General features: G+C 36.6%; 2 protein-coding genes across 12 annotated transcripts in view; one reads left to right on the top strand and one right to left on the bottom strand.

Annotated features, from left to right (window-relative positions):
* The window catches only part of LOC121639986 (Fc receptor-like protein 5), a 907115-nt gene that overhangs the window by 799730 nt on the left and 85257 nt on the right, over positions 1 to 22128 (top strand). The gene's annotated exons all lie outside the window — the stretch shown is intronic.
* Positions 1 to 22128, bottom strand: part of LOC121640009 (Fc receptor-like protein 5) — an 88481-nt gene that overhangs the window by 59644 nt on the left and 6709 nt on the right. For 2 of the 11 annotated variants that reach the window (XM_041985665.1, XM_041985664.1), the window contains exons 2-5: positions 18410 to 18445; positions 17965 to 18231; positions 17410 to 17679; positions 17026 to 17301 (exon numbers count right to left, since the gene is read on the bottom strand). In XM_041985665.1, coding sequence (XP_041841599.1) covers positions 17026 to 17301; positions 17410 to 17679; positions 17965 to 18231; positions 18410 to 18445 — 849 coding nt within the window. Of the gene's footprint in view, positions 1 to 5566; positions 5725 to 8367; positions 8761 to 9050; positions 9117 to 9404; positions 9465 to 9538; positions 9747 to 9935; positions 10028 to 10123; positions 10140 to 10261; positions 10376 to 17025; positions 17302 to 17409; positions 17680 to 17964; positions 18232 to 18409; positions 18446 to 22128 lie in introns of those variants that run through there. The other 9 variants (XM_041985666.1, XM_041985667.1, XM_041985668.1 and 6 more) reach the window with 9 other exon arrangements.

The raw sequence follows: 22128 nt of genomic DNA, 5'->3' as shown, positions 1-22128 counted from the left end.
CTTTGAAGCCAGATCTTGAGGAGCCGTTCCTTTCAAAGAGCCATTCAAAAGACTGGCTCGTTCTTACAATATCTTACAAAATTTCACAATATATAAGAATAACAAACAATCAAAATATGTACACCTATATAAAAGCTACTATACAAGATTAAAAAATTATAGGAAAAATATACATTCAAATTCTAGTAAATGTTTTGAATAGAACTCACAGTATTTGTTTCTGAATAATACTCTCTGCCCATAGATGCTTCACATGAATGGAGCGTGTTGGACATCAGACTTCTATAATGTCACAAATGTTATTTATTTTATTTTCATTTTACTCAACTGCACTATTTATTTACTTATTTATTCATTTATTTATTCAGTGTTTTTATTCTTATGTTTTTAATCATGTAAAGAACTTTGTGTTGTCTATGACATGAAAAGTGCTTTATAAATAAAGTTTGATTTGATTTGATGATGGCAGTGTCAAAATTTTGTATATAAAAAGAATGGCTCACAAATGAACGGCTCACAGCTGTGAATCAGTTCCCATCGTTCATTTAAAAGAGTCGTTCACAAGAATCGATTCGTTCATGAACGTCACATTTCTATTGTACAAAAGTTTCCAATATAAAAAACTTGTTGATGAAACTGAGACAATTTGACAGAAAGGTTCTGAACAAATATTCATATTTTCTCTTTTAACCAGGTTTTTAGTTATATGTACTCCTAAGTATTTGATAACAGATTTTATAGGAATGTTATATGATCTCACATTAACTCACATTTATTTAAGTTGAGTTTGAGTCCAGAGGCGTCAGAAAAAATGTTAATTGCTTGTATTATTTTGGGAGTTTCAGATAGGTGTTTCATAAAGCTGGTGGTGTCATCGGTGAGCTGACTAATGAAAACCGGTGTCCCCAAAACATTTAAAGGAGCAATATCTGATTTTTTTTTATAAAAATAGAGAGCATTTCTGTGGCAATTATATGGGGAAATAGGGCAACCTTGTTTGACCCCACGTTGTATAGCGAATCTTGTTGTTGTAACTGGTAATGAAACTGAGCTGTTTGTATTATCATAGAGAGAATTTATAATAGCGCAAAATTTATTTCCAAAGCCAAAATATTCCAGACACAGAGAAATAAAGGGGTGTTCAATGGAATCGGAGGCTTTATAAAAGTCAAGGAATAGAATAAAGCCATCGTCTTCTATTAAGGGACTGTGAACAGACCATCTGAGCTGTGGCTTTTTAAGCTTAATCGTGACAACAGAGAAGACAAGAAAATGTCATTTTATTCAGACTGAAGTTGAGGTGCTTGTTGGTGAGGTGGAGGCTCATAAAAACACTTCATTTGGGGTCAAAGTAGTGGAATCCCAAATAAACATAAGGTTGCAGGGATGGCCTGCCTGAGCACAAGTGTGCCCCGGGCATATGGTGCACCTCAAAGTGGCCGGGTTCTAATGGACGCCATCCTGCAAACACAAAGAGACACACACAGCGTGGTGACGAAAGACATACCTGTTCTCTGCTGCATTTCACTAGTTTTTATTTAGAAGTCAAAATCTGCATCAGGTTCTTTTAAGCTGGAATCATTAATATTGTCTTTCCCCACACTAGAACTTTATTTCTTGCATTTGATCTATTTGATTTCAGCATCTTCTTTCTGTTTTTATTTCATTAATTGCAGTTCTTTTAATCTTTTTTTTTTTTTTTTTTTTAATGAACTTCCATTGCTTTCTGCACCCTACTGTAATGTTTTATGTAAAGAACCTTGAATTGTCTTGTGCATGAAATATACTATACAAATAAATTAGTCTTGCCTTGGAACAATGCATCCAATTCTACAGCAAAGGAAATCGGTGATGAACTGGTCTTAGTCTTTACTGATTGGATGATCACGGTTCATTTTCAGTGGCAGGTCAAAAAGGGGACTGGGATAATTATAACAAAAAAAACACTGATTTTTACGTGCGTTGTACTTGCACAAATCACTGTCTTTAACACATGTTAAAGTGCGACAAAATGGAACTTTTTACATGCATTCATTGAACGCCACAAAAGGCTGTGTGGCCACCAAGAACGTCGTATTTTTGGGTGTTTACAGAAGCTTTAAAAAACGGCATATTATGTGTTTCATGTGGCTAAAACGGCACACGCATACTCATGCACATTCACACCTATCAATGATCATGTTAACATTTAGGTGAACATCCAATGCAGCTTTTCCCAGACTTTGTGAGCTGCTTAAAATAAGTCCCTCTACGAATTTATGATTCAAACTCAGACAGCCCTCTCTAATTTGACATATTTTAGCAATTTTGACGCAACCAAAACCTTACCAAAACGCAGCAGTCTTCCATGTTACCCAACATACAACTTTACTTTCTGTTTTTGATTGTGGTAGAGAAGGGCTGGAAATGTGTAGGAGACAACTCTGACAATCTGGCAGTGAGCAGCAGAGAGACTTCTGCTTATGTAGGGAGCAACACAGGTGGAGAGCATTAGTAATCAGGGTAAAGCAATCAGAGCCAGAGGAAAGATGCCTTCAAGGCGGCTGGGAAATCCCAACCTCAGCCCAAAACCGTGACAACAATAATATCCTCTTAGTGGATGGTAATATTGGTTCAGCCAGAAAAGACTCAGGAGCACAATGTATTTTACAATTTATTGCTGTTAACAAATGGATAAAATCTTTCTTGTAAGTTCTGTCTGAGGTCCTGGCTGAAGAGAAGTAATTAGCAGATTCTGCCATGATGTGAAAGCAGGGGTTGTAGCCCTCCCCCAGTAGATAGAAGTTCAATTTAATCCATAAAGAGCTAAAAACAATAAGGTTGTCACACAATGGCTCTGCAGACTTCTGGACGTTCTTGTATTTTTGCTGAATTAAATGCAAATAGTGCAAATAATGCAAAACTTATTAGCTCATTAAGTCTTCATCGCCATTAAAATGTGTTCAAAAGAAAAGTTCTTACATGTGGTAAGTTGCAAAAGCAGACACCGTCTGATAATAAATAACTTCTCTTAACTATTACCAAAGGATGAAATCAAAGGTTTTGTATCATCGTTAATATTATTTGTGAGATTCCCATAAAAGTCACACACTCCACTATTGTACTATGTAAACTAATGAGTGCAGATTTTTACCCTTTTTTAAAATGATAAATTGTGCTTTTAAAAATATGTTTGCTGATAACAGATTGTATTATATTAAACACCATTTACTCATAACATATAATTTACTACTGCTGTCTTGCAAGATTTTTTTTATTGATGAAGGAAAAGTTCTTTTCCTTAGATTTATAACAAGAGATGATTAGGGAGGGTCTCTGCACATTTTGTAGAAGCCGTTTTGATACCTTCAGGATTGTTAGGTGTGACTCTACCACCTCCTTGCTGGAATCAGTCTTGTTGAAACAAGATGCCACCGAGAACTCCATCCATTCAGGATAGCAGGGCACTCTGTATAGAACTGTTTGAGAATTGGTCTTCGTGTTTTTCTGTACCAACTGTACATCTCTCTTCATGATCATGGGTTCAGTGTGACTGAGATACTGGCTGTTTCACATTCTTAGGCCTCCTCAGTAACCTACACCAAAATAGCTTAGGACTCCAGAGCCAAAAACAGCTCCCAAGTTTTTTGTCACCTCTCTTTAAGTATGATTAAATGTCTTTGTTAAACCAACAATCTGTGGAATGACACACATTCTACTTTACTTAACTTTGCTAATGCACCAGAGCACCTTATGTAAATTAATTTGATAACTAATGTATTTTTGTGTCAATTACATAGCACCTCTGTAGGCACTGGAAAGAGTAAAGAATATGAAAGTGATGAAGAGGTCAACATATGATGTTTGTCAGCCATGTAAACCTTTGAGAGCCCCTACAAAGACCAAGCATCACCCCCAGCCTACAGCTGTCACTCAAGACAGACCTGCAGGGTTCCTAAAAAGTCGGTTTAAATCGAAAATAAATATTTTGAGTTCTTGCATTTCCATGTAATATATATTTACAAGGTTGTGTGTTACTCTTGTGACTTTGTGTAAGTCAAAATACACTTGTTTATTAAATCTGTGCTCTGCTGAGCAAAAGAAGTTGATGTTTAAAATATGCACATTTCACTGTATTTTGTGAAGCTGACAAACCCACCTACAGTGCTTCATAAAATGCCTCATTACCCAAGCCTGCTAATCTCTATAAACCTGTCATACCCCACATTATATTCATGTAACTATTGTTACATTCATTCATTTCATTTCAGACTGATTGTCATTCATCTTACAATATACATGTCACACTGTACAGCCCTGTCACATGAATAAAAATGTGTACAAAAGTTACTTTTTGAGGACATTGTAATAGTGTTGTTGTCTTCGTTATGGACACAAGGCTAAATGCATTACAAAGCTTAGATTAGCTGCTGATACCTGCAAGTGTGTTATTGTGATAGAGTGGGACACTCTGAAGTGGATGTGTATGTTGCTGGGTTGATAATTCCCTTTCGACAGAGCTCCGGTCAGAGAGAAGGGCACAGAGAAGACAGCTCCTTCAACTTCTTTATTGTAGTTGGGTAACAGGATGTCTGTGTTTATTTGTGGGTGGATGAGTGCAGTAAACGTGTGTGTTAGGCGCGTGTGTGTGTGTGGTCTGTGAAAGAAACAAAGTACAAATAATATTAATATTACTGAACAATTGTACGAACTTGCATAGCAAATAATAAATACTATACATATTCTGACTGGTAATATTGTAACTTAGCCCCAATATCTCAGCTGAACCACGAATTAACCATAATCCAGTCAAAGGATCAATAACACAAGTTGGCGGGGTTAGACCAATTTAGCGGTCTCTGGCTCCATCTAGTGGGTGCAGCCCGCAATTGCACTGCAGGCTCTCAACACGTGGAGGACGCATGAACCGCGGCAGCAAATTACACTACATTGCTTCGTAGGGAATGGATTGCATACAATGCGGCTAGAAACACAAACTAAATAAACGACAAATTAAGTAGACATTTCGCTGATACAATGCTTACACACATTCTGGACAATATTAGCATAATAATATGTGTTAAACCTTACTTCTTATTCATGTACGCACGCGGCGGGTGACCGTGTTGTAGCTTGCGGTGTCAGTCTCAGTAAGGATACACACCGGAAAAGGAAGTAACGCCAGTAACATGCAAGCTTCACAATAAAATAGCTAGAAACATAATAGACTTTCCGACAGTTATATACCTGACTTGCTTCCAATACAGGATTCCATATGAACCCCGAATGATATGTGAACTTATGTTTAGATGATATAAACGCAGAGAAACTAATGACGTCTTTACTTCCTGAGTTGGAAGCTATATTATATGGAGATACGTGGACTCTTCACTTTTTAATGTTGCAGTGACCCCTGAAAGATGGTTTCAACAAGCATGATATCACAGTCAAAATTTATTTAATCCATACAAGTAGCAATGGCATAAGCAAATAACAACATTCTGTTTTCTAATTTTTTCAAAAGCTAATCTTGGTAGACTCTAAAAATGACCTTCAGCTCCTCATGCGACAGCTTTCACGCCACATCTCCAACGGTGCCTTTAACAACATCAGATGTTAACTTTAATAACATAAGCCACCACCTCCACACATCGCTATGCAAAGAAATGCAACATATTTTATGAGCAACTGGCCCCCTGGAGTGCTGAAATGATGCCTGGAGTAAACACGTTCATGTGCTGAGGTCTGAAAAGAAGAATGAAGCAAAGTGTGAGCACCTTGACAGAAAGTGTTGCTACTAGACTTGTTGATAAAGTTGCTGATATTGTTATAGGAGACATGCAGGTTGCAGTAAATTATTTCTTTGTGTATGTTGTAAATTCTTAAATTGTTGGTGACATTATATAAAAATGGTATGACTTCTTAAATTCAGGTTCTGTTTTGAAATGGCAAACCTAAGCAAACCTATAAGAACCTCACGTTATATTTAAAGCAGACTGAGTTAGAATGTACTGTATGTTGTTAAATAAGTGACGTAATCTTACCAGTGCAGTGTGTTGATTTGCATCCATGTAAACGAAAGGAAAAGAGGGACAGCATGGCTCCTCTGCTATTTTCATCATCTTCTCAATATTTAAAGAAATGCAAAAGATGTAACTTTCAGCAATTACAGGCTGACATAACCTCAGCAGTGGCATGCTAGTACATTTGAACAAATAATATTTTCAGCAAAAAACACTCGTAATGCATCTCACCCTTTTCTGCAGTAAAGGTGATGTAAAGTAAAAGTAAAAGTATTGTTAACAACTTAATTTTGAGAATCCTTGGCAATAAATAGAAAATCTGCACAGTAAGAAATCTGGAAAATTAACAGCAGCAGGTGGGCGGAGACTTTCCGTGCCTTTGTTTTTCCTGTGCACCTGTGCATACATAAATGGTCTGTACTTATATAGCGCTTTTATCCAAAGCGCTTTACATATACATCACATTCACCCATTCACACACACATTCACACACTGATGGCAGAAGCTGCCATGCAGGGCGCTAACCACTACCCATCAGGAGCAAGTAGGGGTTCGGTGTCTTGCTCAGGGACACCTCGACATGAGCGCTCTGGGCCGGCATCGAACTGGCAACCCTTAGGTTACAGGACGACCACTCTACCCATTGAGACATGCCGCCCCTGCATACAGCATACTGACATCTAAAACAAAAGCCACATGTCACATTTAAGTTTTTAACTCATCATATAATCTCATCGAGGGTGTTCTTCACACACAATAAAACCTGATGAAACTTGACTAGTTGAACCTTTTTAAATGGTAATGCTTCAGTCTGAGTTTTAAAATAAACATATGGCATCTAAACCATTTACACTGAGATCATCTGAAGTACCACAAAACTAAAAATGTCTGATCTTTGGTGAGAAGAGTTAAACTGCAGGAAAAAGAAAACAAAGCAACATTCTGAACACGTGAAACTTCACATGTTGAACTTAATTAGAACAAATGATTAAAAAGTCAGAGGTGGGAGTGTGATATGTGACATGTGACTGTCATAGAACAAATACAGTAAAATAATTCATTATTAGAAATAATTCAATTCAATTCAAATTCAATTCAAATCCTTTATTGTCCCCAGAGGGAAATTGATTTTGCAGCCAGAACACACACACACAGGACAGACATCACATCAAAACATCAAAAAAACAAAATCAGAACCAATGACATATGTCAACAAAGAGATTCACACACATCAAAATAATGAATGAGCTTAAAATAAGTTAAATACAATCACAGCTAAAAACAAATAGAAGAACTCTGTCACTTTAGGCCATTACTGTTAAGTAGATGAACAGCAGGAGGGACAAATGACACTTTAGGTCTCTTTGTCCTCCCAAAAGAGGCCCGAAGGTAATAAAATAAACTCATTCTGGAGAGGGTGGTTCGGGCAGTTTAATATAGAACGAGCTTTCCTCACCATGTTTTTGTTAAAAATGGCCAAAAGGCCCTCCTGCTGGGATCCAGAAACTTTACCAGCAGCTTTCACTAAACGACCCAAACGGTTTTTATTTGCCAAACTAAGGCTCCTGAACCAAGCAATGATAGAAAAAGATAAAACCCATTCAATTACACTTTTATAAAAAAGAGAACATTTTAGTGCAAACATTAAAAGACCTCATCTTTCTTATAAAGAATAACCTCTTATAAAACATTTTTGAGGTGATGTCAATGTGAGACTCAGAACATAATTTATTGTCAAGAACACAAATATTTATAACTGTCTACCTCCTCGATGGCAGCTGCTTTAATAAAAGTAGACGGGGGGTTTGACGGAGACTTTCTAAAATCAATAACCATATCTTTGGTTTTGGACACATTTATATGGAGGAAGGAGTTTTCACACCAGCTCACAAAATCATCCACAACCTGCCCGTGTGCTGTCTCACCACCATCAAGAAGGCTAACGACGGCGTGTCCTCAGCTACTTTTACAATATAATTTTAGAATATAATAAATAAAATAAAGTTATTAAAGCTGCAACACTTTAAAATCCTCAGTGATCTGAACTCATCATGTATCTTAATCTTTTAAATAAAAGAACAAATTATTCATTTTTGGTTTTTATTATTATATTTTGCAAATACGAAACAAAACAACACACACATAAAAAGTTCATAAAAACAATTTACATTTTTCTGCTAAACAAAGTTTGAATTTATCATAAAAAATAATCATGAAAAAATATATTAAAACATTTAAACTTCATCCAGGTTAAAAAAAATGTATGGAATCATATAATTTCATGTAATTTGTCAAAAAATATATTTAAAAAAATTAAAGCTACAATGCAGATATAACAAAGTATATTTTATTTTTATGTTTTGCTCCATTTACACATTAAAATGTAACTAAGTGCCTAAATGATAAACAATGAGCAGCTTGAGCTTTGAGCTTAAATAAAGAGGATAAATAAAATGTTGCATCATAAAAACAGAAGCTACTGAACATGTCTGATATTTGGATAACAGAGTTACAAACAGCAGTTTCATACAATGACTCTCTTTGCTGCTTCGCTTCTCTTCACAGACTAAGAACCACAGAAGAAGAACAAATGAGGTTATCTAAGACGTCTGCATGTTACTGAGTTTTCTTCAGTCTTGTGTTTTCCTGAATAAAGCAGCACAGCATGCAGCCTACATGGCAGCATTGTTATCCAGAGCTGCTCCTAATCCGACCTCAGAATAAACTGCTGCATCACCTGCTGCAGGACTCCACTTTCCTGTGAACGGAGATTATCTGAGTCACATATTTGCCTGTAAAATCATCTTTAGGACTTAAAATAGACTTAATATAATTTCTTTATATAAAAGGAATAATAATCTATAAAATGTTTTATTGTCCTTCACCAGTTACCTGCAGACTGTTAGTTAATACATGCAACATGTCAAATGAGGAGGTTTTTTAAGAGGTACAATTTTAAGATTATTTGATGAATTACATGCTGTGAATGACCCAAAATAAACTTCTGGGAAAATAAGAAATGCAGGTAAATGCATAGAGTTTACGTACTTTTGTTTTTTCTCTTGCCTTTTCTTTTATTCTCATGGTTGATTTCAGCGTACACTGGAGTGGACTCTAAAACCAGATACATGTTAGCAGACATGCAGCAATAATGCTAAACCTTCATTATTATTATTATTGTTTAATGCAAATGACTGACAGTATTTACAGAGAAACTGTGTAGATGATGAAGCGCAAAACAACAGTAGCAGAAAAAGAAAACAGAAAAACTTAGAACAAGAACAACAAAAGGAAAAAATCTCTAATGTTGACGTTACATGGAGCAGCGTTACTGTGTTATAGGTGTGTATACACATGTGTAATAAGAAAGTATAAGAAATAATATTGATTGACTGACTGTACCTGCAGTTCCTGTCTTCACTTCAGAGTAAACACAACTCTCCTCTGGTTCATGATGCCTCCCTGTTAACACACTCACATTCATCCACTAAAACACACGAAGCTCAAAACCTTCAGAGCTGTTTTTCCTCCTTTAAACAGTGTGTGTGTTGGTGTAACTCACTCTTTTTCCCAAAATGTTTCAGTTCAATAAGAGAGTATGTGACATCTCTGGATTCATCTGCATCTGAAACATTTCATAATTCCACATCAGTCACTTGTTACAAGTTTTCTGAAATCACATCATTTTTACATTTTATTTCCTTTCAGTGGGTTTGATCGACTCATAGAGACAAACATCATCTACTGGAAATAAAAGAGAATAAAGAGAAGATAATGGTTATTCCATGATTGGAACAAACATGGAATATTCTATAAAAATATTGTTTTCTGGAACTTTTTAATTTTTATTTATTTGTTTATTCTTATTCTAATCAGATCATCGATTTTAAAGGTTAATAAAAAGTTAGTAAAATAAAAAGTGTAAGTCCTGACCGTGGAGAGGAGAGCTGTACTGGTTAGTTTCATTCTGGTTGACTCCAGGATGTGAACTGGAGCTCTGACTGCTGCTCTGTGACTGGATCCACCTAAAACATCATAAATACACAATGTTTAACACAGAAAAGTTAAATAATGAGGATTTATGTTGGAGACGGGGTTAAATGAAAGAATGATGTACAGACCTGATGCAGCATAAATCTGTGAAAAAGACATTAGTTGTTAAAGGACTTTGTAGGTCATTTTGTTCTACTGCTGGTTTGTTGTATAACATCAGAATAACTCTGAATATTTGGTTTATTAAAGAGTAAAAAAGGTCTCACCCTTGGACCGTTTGCAGAGACACAACAAGAGCAGGAAAATCAATAATATGATTCCAATAACTGATCCAACCATCAACAGCACAGGAAATGAAGAGCTTTCAGGTCTGGACACAGCTGGAAACACAACAGAAAGTAATAATGTTATTTATATGAAGGGTTTAGAACATAATTCTCTCAGTGTTTCCAGAAAAATAAATGTGATCAACACATAAAAACTCATCAACAAACTTTTTGTTTCTCCTGCTTTGAGCAGAAAAATGATTTACAAAGTAAAATGTATGATAATTTAATCCTGCTCACCTGTAACTGACATCCAGCTCTGTTGTGACGTCTTTCCTGCATGTTGACACTTGTAGAAACCTTCGTCTGACTGTGACACTGCAGAGATGTTCAGCTCCTCTCTGCCATCATGTTGGAGAAGTTTGTCATTGTGATAGAAAGAAACACTGGAAAGTGTGTTTTGTTCTCTCAGTCTGCAGCTCAGACTGACAGAAGCTCCCTCAGTCACAGGATGGACGGGGCTCACCAGGATGACGCCATCATCATCATCTGTAAAGAAAAGTCAGTGGATATTAAGTTCAGTCAGAGATCAGCTGGTAGAGAGATTCAGAAAAAGCTGATTTATAGAGAAGTAAAAAAACTCTTTATCATTAAACACAGACATCCGTTCATGTGTATTTAAAAACATACACATGTCCTGTATATACATATATACACACATACATGTTTACACAGATCTAGACATGGTGTGGCAGTGGTTCAGTCTAGTTCTGAGTGTGGTCTGTCCAGGGCAGGTGGTGGTGGAAGTATTGTAAAGCCTGACAGCAGCAGGCATGAATGAAGAAGAAATATTTATTGTTCTATAGTTTTGTGAAGAGATGAAGTGAATGAAGTAAAACCTACAGTCAAGAGTTTGATGCTGCTTTGTGGTGATGGAAGAGAGAGTAGTTTATTTAAAGAATGGATTTATATTTAATCTGCTGAACACAGAAGGAATTAATCTAGCAATAATAAACACAAAATCATAGGATGTCATCACGAGACAAACACTGAAAATCCATTTCTATATGGAAATGACATTAATGATAAGTGATACTTAAAATGAAAACAAAGCATCATAACATACTCTGTACAGTGATGTTGACTGTGTTGCTGAACTCTCCTGATCCAGACTCACACCAGTAAACTCCACTGTGGTACCAGTTCATGTTCATGTTACATGAGGATCCAGTCATTCTCCCCCAGGAGGAGCAGCGTGACAGATGATGTGTTTCTGTAAACCTCATCACTCTCCACTCAGCAGAGTTTCCTCCACAGTTCAGTGAAACAGAGTCAGATGTGAAGTGTTGAACTCTGTCAGGATTCACTGTGAGAGACGCTGCTGGATGAACATCTGAAAAACAAACATGATGAAAGTTCAAACTTTGTGAAAAAATACTCTGCAATAAGTTTAAAAAACACTGAAAGTAAATTTATATTTTGATAAATACTTCAGAGTGAAAGTATTAAATGCTATTAGTGGATAAGATGTTTGGAATAAGCATGAACGGATGATTGTAAAACCTTAAAAGTGCAGAACCACAGATACCAGTAGGCAAGGTCAGGGTTAATGGAGACAGAAAGCAATAAACAGACATTCAAACTGACCTTCAGACCAGACAAATGTGGGTTGACTGTGATCAGTGGAATAAACACGGTCCACTCTTTCAGCTCTACACACATATCCTGCTGTGTGTGTTTGTCCATGAACAATGGTGGAACTACCAGCAGTCCCGTTGGGGCTACCAGGCAGCAGCTCATAGCTGTAAGAGATATACTGGTGTGACAGATCAGGAACAGCTTTATACCAGTAGAACCTCCATCCTGCAGACGGAGGTTTAATCTGACATCTCAGAGTTACTGAGGATCCAGGACTCAGCCATGATGGAGACACAGAGAGGACAGGCCGGGGTTTATCTGTTGAAGAGAGATTTTATCTGAATGAAAACATGTTGGATCTTGTTGACTCTTAACTCTGAATAACATTTCTCTACTAATGTTATCAATTTTATATTTAAATTTTTATATGTATTTAAAACATCTACATTTGTTCAGATAAACTGTTCAGTTAAAATGCAAATAAAGGAGCTCATCTCATTGTCCAAGGAGAACAAAATTTATTCTATTCTATTCTATTCTATTCTATTCTATTCTACAGTCATTTAGCAGACGCTTTTTTCCAAAGTAGCTTACATTTGAGAATAAGAACAGCACAGGTAAGAATTCAAACAAGATGGGATGTCATAATTAAGTGGTATTAAGCTGCTGTGAGTCCAGGTGCTGTCATGTAGTGCTAGAGGCAGTGTATATCATTTATTTAGTTTTTTGTTTTTTGTAGTTTTTGTAAGTCATTTCGTTTATATACAAGATCACGATTTGATTGAGCAATATCACCTTGGGCATAAGTGCACAATTCTTATATTTATAAGTTCTTATATTTGAGTAGTTTTTTCTGCTCATACAAGGAACAAAAATATATTTAAATCTACAAGAAATTACTCAAATGTCAAAAAGTTTGTTCTCCTTCATTTGGATATTGAAATGTTTGATTTTGGGTTTTTGCTCCACCAAGGATTAAAATTATAAGAGTAATAGAATAATAGAATAAATTTAATTGTTCTCATGAGATCCAACTCTGTCCTAAAGAAACACTGTTAGGTATCAGGTAAGATATACATGGAGCTGATTTAACAAGATATAATAATTAGGGCTGTCAAAAATAATGTGTTAAATGACTTAATTAATTTATGTAATTAACTGCATTAAAATCGTTAACCCATTAACACATGCATGACATGACAAGCCCCATACATCCATCATTTCTCTGTTATGATGGTGGGACGTGGAAACGAAGGATGGAAGAGATCAGCCGGGTGGCTGTATGGATGGACTTGAGAATAAACACAGGCCTCCCTAATTCATATACTACACACATATGCTTGCATGCACACACACTCTCTCACACACACACACACACACACACACACACAGGCTGAGTAATCACCAAAGCTTAATACTGTATAAAAACCGACATTTACAGACAACTATCAGCCACCAGTCCATAACTTTTCTCTCTTCTGCTCTCATTAAAAGACTCAATACAAAGTTCACAGCAGGACTCTATTATTCATATGATAATATGATTTTATGTTAATCTGGAACTACATGATTGTGTCATTTTGTCTGTAAATAATTAAAATGCCAGTTTACCATAAATATAATACGTTAAAATCAATATTTGCTGCAACAGTAAAAACAAGAAGTGGTCAACAGCAGCTTCACCTGATGTGATTCTACTAACAGAAAATGAAAAAGTTGACTCAACTTACACAGACAGGAGACTGTCAGTCTTTAAAAGGTGTTCCCAAACTTTATCATGCAACAGCCCACATGTAGAGGTATGTTTGGTCCAGAAGGACCCACCTCAAAAAAGGAAAGTTTCTTTTAGTCTACTAGTCCGTGCTCTGTGTGACCTGTGGAGATGTCCTGAGGGTAAGAACTCAAAGAAGTTGTGACCGGCGTTTATTGTTTATTGTTTTATTTGGATCCCCATTAGCTGCAGCAGCTTCTTGTTGCTGTAATTAACCATCTGCTTAAAAGTCTGTAAATTAAATAAAAAATAGGGCTGTCAAAATTAACGCGTTAACAGTGGTAACTAATTTAGTTAATTAATTGTGTTAATATTTTAATGCAATTAATGAATGTGTGACAAGCCCCATACATCCATCATCTCTCTTTTTTATTTTTTACTTTTTTTAACCTGTGCTGTCCAGCATCCTAGAAAGCAGAATAATAGTCTGGTTGCCCCAGTGGGCCAAGATCAGCAGTCGCTGGCCCCACCAGGGACGATCCAGGGCGACCCGAGCGAAGGGTCCAGGGTCCCAGGAGCCCAGAGGCAGCCCCCACCCCCCAAAGGTAGAGGGCCCGCACCATGCCTAGGAGAACCAGGCCCCCCCAGACAACCACCCAGCATGGGCCAGCACCCACCCCAATGTTCCAGCCACACACCGGGAACCAGGGCACCATCGACCCCCCCTCACTCTCCACCCCATATAACCCCTCACTCACACCCTCCCCTACGCTGTACCCATAAGCCCTCTCTGTCACACAGTTACATCACACCTCCCACCATGCCCAGTGGGGCACATCCCAGGCGGACCACAGGACAGCGAACCCCAAGTCTGGTCCACACCAGGGTCGAGGGTCGCTGTTGTGTTTGTTTATGGTTCAGCTGAGAAGGAGGAACAAGCGCTTCATGGTTCACACCAGCACATATTTACCCCAAAAGTATTGTTGTTGGAAGGACCTTCTCTAACACAGTAGTTTGCTGGTGGTAGACAGGGTTTATACTTCAGTTAAGTAGGTGCGGGTCTAGAAAAGTTCTGATGGGGGGCCAGGCAGGAGCACTAACCAGGAAAATGGACACAAATGGGACCTGTTTTTTTTAGGTCTAAATTTTATGAAATATTGAACTGATCATTAGAACTAAAGTCATCATGTAATGTAAAAAAGTAAAGAATTAATTTGAAAAACAAACAGCCAGTGATGTATTTTATCAGCAGGTGTTTACTTTGGGTGATGCTGCTGCACAAACACTCACACTTCAATGATAAAAGGAAAAATGTGTTTTTATCCAGATCATCAGTTTTATCAGAGTTTCTTCATCAATGTTGGCTGTTTAACTTCAGTCGTCACATCTGCTGCTTTTATTACAGAATTTATCACCATGGAGACGGTTGGTGAGATGATGATATATGAATTCTGAATTATTATCTACAACATGGTAGAGATGGTTTAGAACAACATCTAGAAGAACATCACATGCTGCATTTACTGACCTTTGGACATCTGATGTTTACCCAAGTGAAGGTCAGTTAACAGTAAATATTTGTAGCATCGGTTCATTCTGTTGTTACAATACAGTAAAAATGGGTAAATTTCAGATTTAGTCACAAATGGTGATTAATCATGATTAATTTGAAAGCTGTGATTAATCTGATTAAAAATTTTAATCATTTGAGAGCCCTAATAAAATCTAAATGTAGACAAACTGAATCTGATTCCAGGTCACATTCAGCTGAAACTGATGTTGGACAAAAACAAAAAACTTTTAAAGATCAGATTCACATTTAAGTAAAAAAAATAAAACAGCTTCCTAATCGGTTCCAGCTTTATCAAATAAATCCTGCAATTTTTACCTAAAACAGGGTTTTATAGATAAAACTGGTTGTGGACCAACTATTTTACTGGACGACTTTTACTGGAGCCTTGCTGGTGAAACAGGAGCGTTTTTGTTGCAGCATCATCTGCTACTGGAGCACAGCATGGCTTCATAGATAAACTGTGTTTGCGACTACTCTGAAACAAGTGTTAGCTGAATCTAGAGTTATGATTGTAGCCTGGAAAGGTTTACATCGTTCAGATCTCAAGACTCTCAGCTTTCCAGTGGCGTATAACATGTGAAGCTACTTGGAAGATAGACTGAGTTGAGGTATCTAAGCATAGCATTTGTATGGTACACACTTAAAGTCTTTACCATATGGGGTTCTCTGTCCCACAGACTGGATTGACACAAGAACATGCATTCCATGCAAATGAGCATCCTATAGGCAAACTCTATGATTGGAGGACACAGGACTGAGGAATTTTCTTTGTTTAAACCCTATATAAGACAGAAGGACACATTAGGTCTTTAGGTCTTCGTTCTGGCTTTGGGACCTCCAGATTTTGCTGCAGAAATCTGTTTTGATGTCTGAACTTTTGTAATAAACTTCTTTTTATTATTCAAGTCAGCGTCCAGAGACGTTTTTGCCTGAAAGACAATTTTTCCAAATCTCCTGATCAAGATACATCAGAGTAAAATAAATATTTATTGTCATGTCCCGTCTACGGGACGTCTGGTACCAGCGGGTTAAAAAGTGAAGAAGTAAACTTTGTATCTACAATCGTGTCCAAGTCAGCTGCAGCCACTAAAGTTCATATTTATCTGAGGTGGCCGTCAGTAGCTTTGTTGGTGTCGGCTCATTGGGTTTTCATAGAACTTCATCTATGTTTTGTCTTTGTGGGATTTTAGTCTGGACAAAGTTTCCTTTCTTTCATCACTTCAGACACTTTTGTCTCATTTACTGCTGTTTGTTTGATGTGTTGGAAATATATTTGATAGCATTTAATCTGATAATTTACCGTTAACTCATGGCATGTAGTGGAACAAAGAAAATATAAAAATAACTGATTTAAAATGGAGAATTTTGCGTGTGTGTTAAGTTATAAGACAGTTCTTGTGATTTTATTTCTACTGAGGAGGTGCTGATATGATTTATGTTAATTAATATTGCAGCATGAAGCTGTGCTGAAGAAGAAGGTTACATATTCACCTGATGATTCATTATTTCAGGAATCAGAGAGATTGTCTACAAAGAAGATTTACTGCTGTTTGGACAGAAGTGCTGGCTGCTCATACGGATTGTAGTAATTATTTAATTGTCATGGTTCATGTTTCTTCCAGGTCTCTAGTGATTGCTTCCTTAATCAGGTTCATTTGTTCCACCTGGGCTTCCCTGATTGCTCCCTATCCTCACCTATGCTCAGCTTTACTTAAACTCTCTCCAGTCTCTCCTTCCCTGCAGGTTATCGACAGTCTTGTGCCAAATTGAGGTCCTTTGTTTCTTTTCTATGTGACAGTCTGCTTGTTAATCTGGACAGAACACACAGCAAACATGACTGACCTGATACTGACAGTCTGATGGCTTCACTCCACTTTGTTGAAGAATATGAGTCATCTCTGCGTTCACACTGACACTGGTAGTCTCCACTGCTGAGCTCAGAAACAGTGAAAGTAAACTGTTTACTGGAAATCTGCGGTATAATTGACCCAAGATGTCTCCATACACACATCCACTCAGTGGTTTCTCCTCCCTGGATCTCACATGTCAGAGTGATTTTCTCTCCACTGAAAATCTGAGGCCAGTCAGGTTGTCGTGTTACAACAACCTGGTTGGAAACTGTTTCCATAGATATGAACAGAAAAACACAAACAGAAATGTCATCAGAAAATATTACATGTAACTTTCATATAAAATAATTTGTTTTTATATAAAATAATTACTCACAGATTATATTAATACTGGCATCATTACTCATATCAGAGTAATAGGCTGGATCTCCTCTCTCTCCTCTACACCTGTAGATTCCTCCCTGTGACACACTGATGGTTCTGTTTTGTTCATCATTTGTTTTAAGGCGATATTCAGAAGTGTGTGAGGTTCTTCTGAACCACTGGTATTTCCATCCAGCAGAGTTGTCCACAGAGCAGCTCAGTGTCACGCTGCCTCCTACTGATATGGTTGTTGTTCCTGCTGTCACTTCTGCTCTGGGTTTATCTGTTGTATCGTCCAAAAACACAATTTGCAAAAACATAAAACAGAAAATATTAACAATGTTTTTCTGATTCAGTTTACATGAATCAACTAAACACAACAGAAACGTGCCACTTTCTTTAAAAAACATTTTTAAATTATGTTTGGTCCTCAAGTTTCATGATTTCCTAACAAAATGTATAAATACACTTACATTTAAAGTTCATGTAAAGAAAGATGTGCATATGTACAGCTTAAAAAATGTTAGTCACAGTAAAATTAGTCATGTTGAAAGAACAGAGGACTTACCCCGAACATTTAAAAAGATCTTATTACTGCACTTTGAATCATGTGAAGTCTTCAGAAGACCACAGCACCGGTATTCACCTTTATAACGTATATGTAAAAGTGTTAATTCGTAGAGTGGATGTGAGTTGTAGGTAACGGATTCCTGACCATCCTTGAGGATTCTGTATTCCCAGTCAGTGTTTGTTCCTTCCTTCATGTCACATATGAAGGTAACAGACTCTCCAGTATAAAAAGTCAACCAGTTAGGATCAATGGTCAGAACAGCTCCTAGAAAACAACAACAAATGTTTAACACCTGCGTAAACTTTGCCAGCCGACACACTGTGTAGATATATACAATGAAATTATCTGATAATCCACAAAAAAGTCAGCTTGTGTCTAACAGTGAGGCAACAGGCTGAGATTCATTTACAAAGAAAATAACTGAAAAACTAAAGTGTGTCACCTTGAGTGTGTCCAGTGCAGAGGAGTGTATACAGCCCTGCAATCCAGGTAGAAACAACAGAAATGAACAAAGGATCAACATTTGCAACCAGAGTTGTTTAAAGTACAACATAAACACATATAATGGTAAAAAACATAAATTCTAACTCAGATATTTAACTTAAATTACAAAATCCCATCTACAAAACACCCAAATTCTTCATTCAGATTCTCAGACACTGGTGAAAATGACTGATACCTAATTTCATCTGATCCAGTTTCCTTAATATCCATGATTTAAACAGAAGAAGTCCTCATGTCATATTTACAGAATAAATCCAGCACACAGAATAAAATGAGTCCCATCCTCTCAACTAATCCTCACACTTCTGACAAATTCCTTTTACAAAGACAGAAAAATGAAAGTAAACCATGAGAGAAGTCAAGACCAGCAGAGAAACCAAAGTTAAAACATGAGTAGTGTAAATAATAAATGTGGGATTTTTCTAACTTCTCTCTTTGTTAACTTGCTTTAACACAAAGCTTCCTTACTTTAAACACAGCATGGTTTAGTGTGTGTCTACACTTCCTGTCCTGCTGATCCTGAAACATGTTGGATTCTTATTTAAAGGTTTCTACGTGATCTCATATAGATAGTATATCTTAAACAACATCATAACAACCACATGCACAAAATACAGAAAAACACAAATCACAATGTAAAAAATAAATAAGTCAGTAAATGTGTAAAATGATGATTCATGATGTGACATTGTGGATGTCTAAAGAGCTTCTGTCTGTCACTGTTTCCTGACTGCAACATGAAACTCTTTTCTTTTGCAATATGCTCATTACCTCAGTCAGATGATGGTTTTTATTTTCCCTGAGACGACTAAATGTGAGTTCATCCACCGACATGTAAAAATACAAGTACATCTTCCTTCAGTTTGAAGGTTTTGTTAGAGAACATAAGAAAAGTTTTGGTCCTTACTGTGGGCCTGTACAACTACAGAGTAGAACTGGTGTGTTCGTGATTTAATGATGAAACTTCAAGATCAGCTCAGATATTTACATCAGGATGCTGGTTCACTGTTACTAGGATTTATCACCATGGCAACTAATACTAACACAAATTAAGAAATAAACACATGGAAACAATTTAGTTAATTAATATTAAAAAATAGGAACTTATTAAAGCTCCAACATTTTAAAAAACCAAAGTGATCTGAATTCATAATGTATCTTAATCTTTAAAAAACTGTGTGCTTCATTTTTTATTTGCACATTTTACAAAAATATTACACACCAGCACACACGAAAAAAGTAAATAAAAACAGTTTTTTCTGCTAAAACTAATTTTATATAAGAATAAAATGATCATAAATATAGATAAACATAGAACAATACATTTTAAGAAAGAAACATGACCTCTAACCAGGTGAAATTAATATAAATGGAGGATTGATCATATCAAATTAAATAATGATGCATATTTCCAGTTCTGCTGCATTCACATATCTGCATACATTAAAGCAGTGTTTCTCAATCCAGGTCCTCATGGCTCATGTCTGCCATGTTTCTACTCCAACACACACATTCAGATTAATAAGCTTTGTAAGTTCTTTAAATCCTGTTAACGATCCATTCATATCATGCAGGTGTGTTGACATAGAGTAACCTCTAAAACATGCAGGGCATGGATTGAGAAACGCTGCATTAAAGTGTAACTAACTAATATGTTACCAAGTGCCTAAAAGATGTGAAATGAGCAGCTTGAGCTTAAATAAAGAGGATAAATGAAATGTTGCATCATAAACACAGAAGATACTGAACATGTCTGATATTTGATAACAGAGTTACATACAGTAGTTTCATACAATGATTGTCTTTGCTTTGCTGCTGCAGCTCGAAGAACTACAGACAGAACAAACAATTGAGGTTAATAAATAAATAACAGTATTGCAGTTTTAATCTCTGCCACATGAATTTTTTGGTTTGTTTTGAAAAACCAGCATAATAAAAGTCAAATAGTCAGACTTCACTCACATTTATTTATATTTGCAGAAAATATTATTATTAGTTATTACTGGAAAAGTCTCCCAAAAATATGTTGTTAAAATATTGTGTTGGCATTTATTCTCCAGTAAATGTCCATTGAAATGTCTTCCAAACAGATGGTTAGTGGATCGATTCCAGTCTTCCACTGACTACATGTGGAAGTGTCCTTGGGCCAGACACTTAACCCCACGTTGCCTCCTGATGTGCCTATCGAGGTGTGAATGTGTGTGTGAATTGGTGAATGTGATATGTAGTGTAAAGCGCTTTGAGGGGTCAAACTGACTAGAAAAGTACTATATAAGTACAAGTCCATTTACCATTTACTATTTAATTAATCATGTTTAATCACCATTTGTGATTATGCCTGAAATATGTCCATTTTTACTATTTTGTATCAACATAAAAAGCAAGCCAAAGCTCACTTGGCTTTTTCTTCACATTTTAACATTAGATGATCACTTTAGTTGTAATAATCAATTCAATATTACATAAAATCAAAACTTTACAAAATGCATCTATTGTGCCAACCTTTTCCTTTTCTACCACCTGGCAGCTGCTTTGATTTATATCTCAGAGCCTGTTCATAATTCCTATCACCATATTCATGGCCCATAAATAATCAGATCTGTGTTTCCAACATCTGCACAGCAACAATGATTTGGAGAAGATGATCCCTTGTTTCCTTCACTGTTCAACTCTTACTAGATATCTGAACCTGATCTATCTTTAAAGATGTGTGCATGGCTGTCTGATGACTAGTAGATTTTACAGCTGTTTCACTAGTAAACACCATGAATAGTGACAAATTGTATGAAATAAAGGCTAACAACGTCTAACTGAAATAGGATGCTGTTATCAACAGGTTTCTTTCTTCAGCTTCAGTAACATGGGTCTGATTGACATGTGACTGATAAATGTAGCTCGGTACTTAAGCATGTGCATCCAAAAACAATACTTTTGAGTAAAACTGCTAGTTTCCTTCTTCTTAGCTGAATGATAAACAAACACAACAAGAGAGAAAAGCCGATCAGCTGATTCACTACAGGAGAGGCAGGGGGAAAAGAAGGAGGCTCCCCCTGCACTGTTCACAGGGGAGGTCCAGGACCTCCTTGCTATAAAGACCCCCAGTCTGAATTAGCTGCAGCAAGAGGGGCCAGAACGCACCAACCTTTGGAAAATAACGGGAGCCAATTAATCCAAACCATGACTTGATCTGGTGAAAAGCTGAATTTTTTTTAATCTTGGGGAACGAATTTGTGGTGGAATTCTTATCTAAATTTGCGTCAGAATTTAAGTGTGTCTGGGACACATTTAATAGTCTGGAAATATTTAAGGGGGTTCAGGGAACCTTGATAAGAAACCTTTGTCACCATGGGACAAGGCAGCTCTTTGGTGTTGGAAAGGGATTTGAAGTTTATATTTTGCAAAGATTCTGCAAATGTGAGGTGTTTGAAAAAGTGGAAGAAAAACTTTAAGTTTAATGGGAATCAGAATGTGGATGGATGTCAAAAATTGGTGGATGAATTGGAGAAGAAATGTGGTGAGAAGGAAGGAAAGAAATGGGATTTGATTGAAGTGAAAGATTGATTGTTGCCAAAGGTAAAGAAGAGGGCATAAAAAGAATAAAATTAATAAAAAGAAGAGAGAAGCACTGGATTTGCAGACCATTTCATGGTCCTGGAG

This window comes from Melanotaenia boesemani, chromosome 5 (genome assembly GCF_017639745.1).
Source record: "Melanotaenia boesemani isolate fMelBoe1 chromosome 5, fMelBoe1.pri, whole genome shotgun sequence".
NCBI classification, from domain to species: Eukaryota; Metazoa; Chordata; class Actinopteri; order Atheriniformes; family Melanotaeniidae; genus Melanotaenia; species Melanotaenia boesemani.
Note: the sequence above shows the minus strand (reverse complement) of the source record. Positions and strands in the feature narration are given on the sequence as shown.